This window comes from Olea europaea, chromosome 8, assembly GCF_002742605.1.
Source record: "Olea europaea var. sylvestris chromosome 8, O_europaea_v1, whole genome shotgun sequence".
Classification (NCBI taxonomy): Eukaryota; Viridiplantae; Streptophyta; class Magnoliopsida; order Lamiales; family Oleaceae; genus Olea; species Olea europaea.
Genome location: NC_036244.1, coordinates 15,532,456 through 15,538,419, shown reverse-complemented (window position 1 = coordinate 15,538,419; position 5,964 = coordinate 15,532,456). Strand labels below are relative to the sequence as shown.

Genomic DNA, 5,964 nt, shown 5'->3' with positions numbered 1-5,964 from the left:
TATATATATATATTTATTATTATTTTTTTATTTTTTTATTTTTTTATTTTTTTATTTTTTAAAAGAAAAAATTGAAATTTGAACCTTAAATCATAAGTCTTTTAAGACTTTAGCCCTAACCATTCAAAGTGAAAAAAGACTGACATTTGAACATCTTGAAATGAAACCCTCTCAGCCATAACTTTTTGTATGAAGCCTCTTCTTAACATGAGAAATTGAAGCAAGCATGACGACAATCAATCCTAACTCCACCATCCATTGTATTGGAGTCCGATAAAAGTTACATAAGATTCAAACTATGACACTCTTAATTGTCTATTTGTAATTTTGTATTGAAAATTTCATAAGAAGTTTCTATGAATCTATTTAAGTGAAAATTATCTAGTTTTTGAAAACTTGAAAATTGTGAAGCCATACGAATTATTAAGCAATCATATTATTTATAATTTTAGATATTTGGTATGCATTATTTTACCTATTTAATATTTCAAAAGAATTAAAATAACATCAAAATTTTTATTTTTATTTAAGTCTAGGTTTATAAAACTTGAACTCGATCTTATAACCTAATCATGCTTTACGCCTTTTGGAATACCAAGTAAAAAATTTAACATCCTCCAAATCATGATCATTTTTGACAGATGATTCCATTCACAGTATTTTTGTTTTTTTATTAGAATAATTTAAAAGGTGTTTGACATATGCGTAAAGTAACTAAGACAAAAAGGAAATCAATAATCTAATCCTAATAGATATAGGAATCATACTGATTAAATAATACTAAAGTCCTACAAACACTAGAAATATTAGTATACAATTTTCCTACATCAAAATTAATAAATATGAGCAGGTCTCTTGCTGCGGTCGTGGATTCATTTCCCACACTTAAAAATGTCAAGGATTTGAGACTGGTGTGAAGCAAAATATTAATGAATATTATCGATAAATTATTTATTTATCGATAAATGACAAACCTATCTAAACTATTAATTTTTCCTATTATCTTATATAAGTTTAATATGTATCAAATTTCTAATTATCAAACTAGAATTTTGCTTAATATTATCGATAAATGACTAACCTATCTACACTATTATTTTTTCCTATTATCTTATATAAGTTTAATATGTATCAAATTTGAACAAAAAATAAAATAAAAATTCAACGTTCACATGAAATTATTAGAACTCTCAGAACCAGGTTGTTGTGAACATTTATATATAAGGCCTACTGAAAAGAACTTTATCTACAAATTGCAGCAGAATTCATATTTGTTCATGAATGAATATGATTGAAGCTCGAGTAGAAGCACGACGAAAACTCACCAAATCAATTAGCATATTCAATCTTCCCTCTGTCAGATATGAACTAGGAGCAATACTCATTGTTTCAAGGCTCGGTGAGTGTTCGAGTAAAAATTTGATCAATTTCATTTCGTGTGGCACTCCAGATACGTCGGTCATCTTTATGGTTTTCAATCGACCCATAGTGCAATCAATAAAGCATCTTTTCTCCCAGAAATCCAAACCAGGAGCTTGTTGTGTTGCAGCTGATGAATTGAAGGAACCCTACAGGAAAAAAAAGTCTTTAAACATAAATAAGGACCCAGGATTATGGTTCAGTGGGGACGGGACAGAATTATGTAGAAAATAATTGAGTTTTGGTTAAAAATTATGGGGCAATTGCACCCACTGGACCCTTAATGGGTCTGTCTCTGCCGAGAGGGTCTATTTGCAATTTGGCCAAGCTCAATGGAGGTGGATGCAATTAACCTAACACGGGTAACTGGCAAAATGACAAGCAAATGCATGCCATCAAGTAACATGACAAACTTTGAAATGCAAACTTTTAACTTACCGAGATTTGCAGCTCTTGTAAATTTGGTGAGTTCACGATCAGCTGAAGGACAACTAGAACCTCTTTCATGTCATCAAAGCTAACTTGATACAATTCTATGAACTTTAATTGGTGATATGTAATTGGAATGCATCCTTCGTGATTACCAATACTCAAATACTGAAACACGAGAGGTTAATGAGTTCAAGACAAAAAAATATTTTCACATTTTAAAACAGCTACGTATAATCAAGAACATCCCAAGTAGTTTCTATACAAAGGCAAAAGATAACCATATCTAGTTATTAATCTTAAAAGTGGAGATGGATACCTTTGTGAAGTATATATGTCCAATAAGCTTCTCAAGCTGGGGAACACCACCGAGAAACTTGTTGAAATTGTAGCTTGAGCTTTGTTCGAAATGCTCTGCTATGTCATCTGCTATGTCATCAGTCATATACATAGCAACAGATATGAATACCAAAAGTGGAGTGTTCACAAGAGATATATCCTTAAATTCACCTTCCAGAATCAAGTACTTGAGATTTGGAGCACTGACAGTCAATTCTAAACTATCGAAGTAAGATAATGTTAGACTCTCAAGAAGAGGACAGCTTGCAATGAGGCATTCGATATCATCTGGGGGAATCAGAACTTGTTGAAGATTGAGGTACTTCAAGCGAAAGAAACCTTTAAAACACGGTGGAGGGTCCAATTCACAACGAACAAGCTCCAAATGAGTCAAATTTTTACAAGAGAAAAGAAAAGATGGCGCCCTAAACCACTCACCTTCTCCTAATTCAAGAACCAACTCTTTAATATCTTTCCGCGAAAGGAAAAGTAGCCACTGATCTATATCGTACGAGAACTGCAAGTACGAGGTAGATAGAGAGAACTTGTGAATCGGTCCATCATGAAGAAACAAACACCGGGTAATAAAATTAGAAAGATTGTTCTCAACAATTGCTCTGTCATTACAAAGGGAAACACAGTTGTCATCAAATGCAAGCTGCGTTAGTGTGGCCCATTTGTACCTCCATCTGCTTGATAAAATGCTAGTTCTCACGGCATCCCTTATCGGAAGCTTTATGAGGATGGTTTCTATAATGCTTTGAGGCAGATCACTAATCAAATCTTGCTCAAAATCCATTATCATTATTCAACAGAATAAATCCAAGCTATGAACTGTGAAGAGAATAGCTATCCTGCAAATAAGAAATTATAATTCATATCCAATATGCTCATTTTGCAATATGACTCATGAAAGTTTCCCTCAACCACCCTATATTAGACAACAATTTTCTCGAGAAATTCACACTTGAACTTTCGATTTTCATCATGAAAGGAGTCCACTTCTTGGTGCCTGTGATAACCACAGATTATACATCCTTGCCAATCTAAACTATGATTATTCATTGATTCATATTATTTAGGATAAACATCATATATATGATATTCTAATTACCCTAATTTTCCTCAACCTCCTCAACAATCCAATATACTAATCACGGCTTTCTTGCACCATTGGCTTACAGTTTTCCAATGGATCAAAGCAATTTTCTCAAAAAAAAAAAAAAAAAAAAAAAAAAAAAAAAAAAAAAAAAAAAAAAAAAAAAAAACGTTAAAATAATAGCAATAGTAAAAGATTAAGAAAAATAAAAAGGGGATCTTGACAAGACGATTAAAATTGATAAGAGATCAGAACAGAAATCATTATAATTTTCAATATAGAAACTAAAGAAAAATTGTAAATTACAGAAAAAAACTAGGAATCACCAGAGATTAGAAGAGTGAATGACCAGAAAAACTAAAGAAAAATTGTAAATTGATAAGGGATCAGAACAGAAAGCATTATAATTCGATTTCTTGCAATTCTTACCCATTAGATTTCCATTTACTTCTCAAATACTCTTGTTCGCGGAAACGTACTTGAGAACGCCGTCTACAGTGTATCTATGAGGAAATAAAAAATAAACCCTTGTTTGTGAGCCGTTATTTTTATAAAAATATATTTTTAGATAGTGTAATAATGTAAAATATGTGTTTAAATAATAATAATTTTTTTTAAATTTTGTGTGATATTATTTTATTAAAAAATATATGATTAAAATGATGTCAAATCATTGTTTAAAAATATATTTCTTTTCTAAATAATGTGGATCAAATCTGGCCTAAGATGTCAAAAGAAAAAAACCTCACAAACCTGATAGTTTGGGGTGGGCCCTATACGGGAAACAAGTCTTCGCCCTGTCTCATTTAATAATTTTTTTTTAAATTCAATACATTAAATGAAAATTTTTATAAAATTTTATTAATTCTAATGGAAGATGACAATTAAGTTTCCGTTTGAACCCCATTATTCCCCATTACATTAAATTAAATTTTTCTCTCTCCTACTTTTAACCACACAATTTTCACTAAAATAATTTTACACGTAAATCAAAATCTTTTCTTTTCAACCACTCATTTTTAAAAAAAAACACTATTCAAAACATTATAATCTCCAAGAAATGGGGCTCAAACGAGGGCTAAAATTATTTAAGGAATATGATGAATAATAAAAATTTTGTAAAATGAGGGCTATAAAATAAATTATCAAAAACTAAAAAAAAATTAAATGGGTACTAAATGGGGCAAGGGCCTCTTCCCCTCGTTGAACGGGTGACGGGGCAAGGGTTTGTCTCGACCCAAACCCTCTCCGTTTCCATCCTAGCATAGCTTTAAAGTAATTTTTTCAAAATTCTATTATTATTATTATTATTCCTATTTTTATTTATTCATTTATTATTATTATTATTTTGCATTTTGACCTTTTCATGAATGAAACTCAAATCCAAGTCTGTAACCTGATAAAATTTTGCTCAAAAAAAAAACACTATTCAAAACATTATAATCTCCAAGAAATGGGGCTCAAACGGGGGCTAAAATTATTTAAGGAATATGATGAATAATAAAAATTTTGTAAAATGAGGGCTATAAAATAAATTATCAAAAACTAAAAAAAAATTAAATGGGTACTAAATGGGGCAAGGGCCTCTTCCCCTCGTTGAACAGGTGACGGGGCAAGGGTTTGTCTCGACCCAAACCCTCTCCGTTTCCATCCTAGCATAGCTTTAAAGTAATTTTTTCAAAATTCTATTATTATTATTATTATTCCTATTTTTATTTATTCATTTATTATTATTATTATTTTGCATTTTGACCTTTTCATGAATGAAACTCAAATCCAAGTCTGTAACCTGATAAAATTTTGCTCGTTATTTGCGTTAGAACTTGATCTCTAATAATTTGAAAATTATAAATGATTTACAAGTAATATAGAAATATAAATATATTCTGTGTGTTAAACATAAGAGATGCTCAAATAGTACATGAATGTTTAAGCTCGCAATAGCTAGGTAATTACAATATGTGACCTAATACGAATTATGTTGAGTCGAACATTTAAATTTCGTAGTCAGAATTCATGCGTATGATAACTTTATAAACGACTCTCCTTCATCGGTCACTCTCCTAGTGTCTTTTCTTTTCTTGAAAAATAAGTTCACAATTTCCCTCTTCTCACTCTTGATTTATTTATTCATGAACTTATTATTGTTCTCTGCTCTCCTTCTCAAGTCTTCTACACAATCAATTTCACCATTTTAGATTTATCGTTAGTATTAGAGTTTGGCTCGTCCATGTCGTTGGTCAATCAAATAAATGAACTTTTAAAGTTTTAGCTTTGAAATGCGAAACATGCTATAAAATCCCTAATTAATTATAAGTAATCAAATATAGCAAATAAAATAAATAAATAAAAATAAAAAAGAATAAAAGCAAGTATACCCTTAACACATATAAAAATACTGAAGCAACCCTAATAGCAAAGCAATTGCCAGATCACAATAGCACGAATATTGACAACATCAGAACGGTTAAATGAAGTTTTCCCTATAAATTTAAGTCGTTAAACACAAAATTTTCTACCACTCTATTTGATTTGTATCAGACCCAAAGCCTCTTTTCCATTGAACCATTCAACTTTATACATTGCTTATGTTAAGAACGATTTTTATCATAGTTTTTTATATTATCAAATTAACTCGATATATGAGTATTATTTATAAGTCAACCATCTAGATTAGC

The 5,964-nt window shown here is 30.4% G+C and overlaps 1 protein-coding gene across 2 annotated transcripts; it reads right to left on the bottom strand.

Moving 5' to 3' along the window:
• Window positions 1-1,149: 1,149 nt before the first annotated feature.
• Window positions 1,150-3,822, bottom strand: LOC111398948 (F-box/FBD/LRR-repeat protein At1g13570-like). Of its 2 annotated transcripts, XM_023026122.1 has the most exons (4): window positions 3,716-3,822; window positions 2,168-3,041; window positions 1,858-2,016; window positions 1,150-1,568 (listed from the first exon to the last, which is right to left on the bottom strand). In XM_023026122.1, exons 2-4 carry the CDS (start codon window positions 2,990-2,992, stop codon window positions 1,266-1,268), a joined length of 1,287 nt encoding a protein of 428 aa, XP_022881890.1. In that variant the 5' UTR covers window positions 2,993-3,041; window positions 3,716-3,822; the 3' UTR covers window positions 1,150-1,265. The 2 variants fall into 2 exon arrangements, with proteins under 2 accessions (XP_022881890.1, XP_022881891.1); XM_023026123.1 differs by lacking the exon at window positions 3,716-3,822 and having other exon boundaries at window positions 2,168-3,423.
• Between the last annotated feature and the right edge of the window lie 2,142 nt (window positions 3,823-5,964).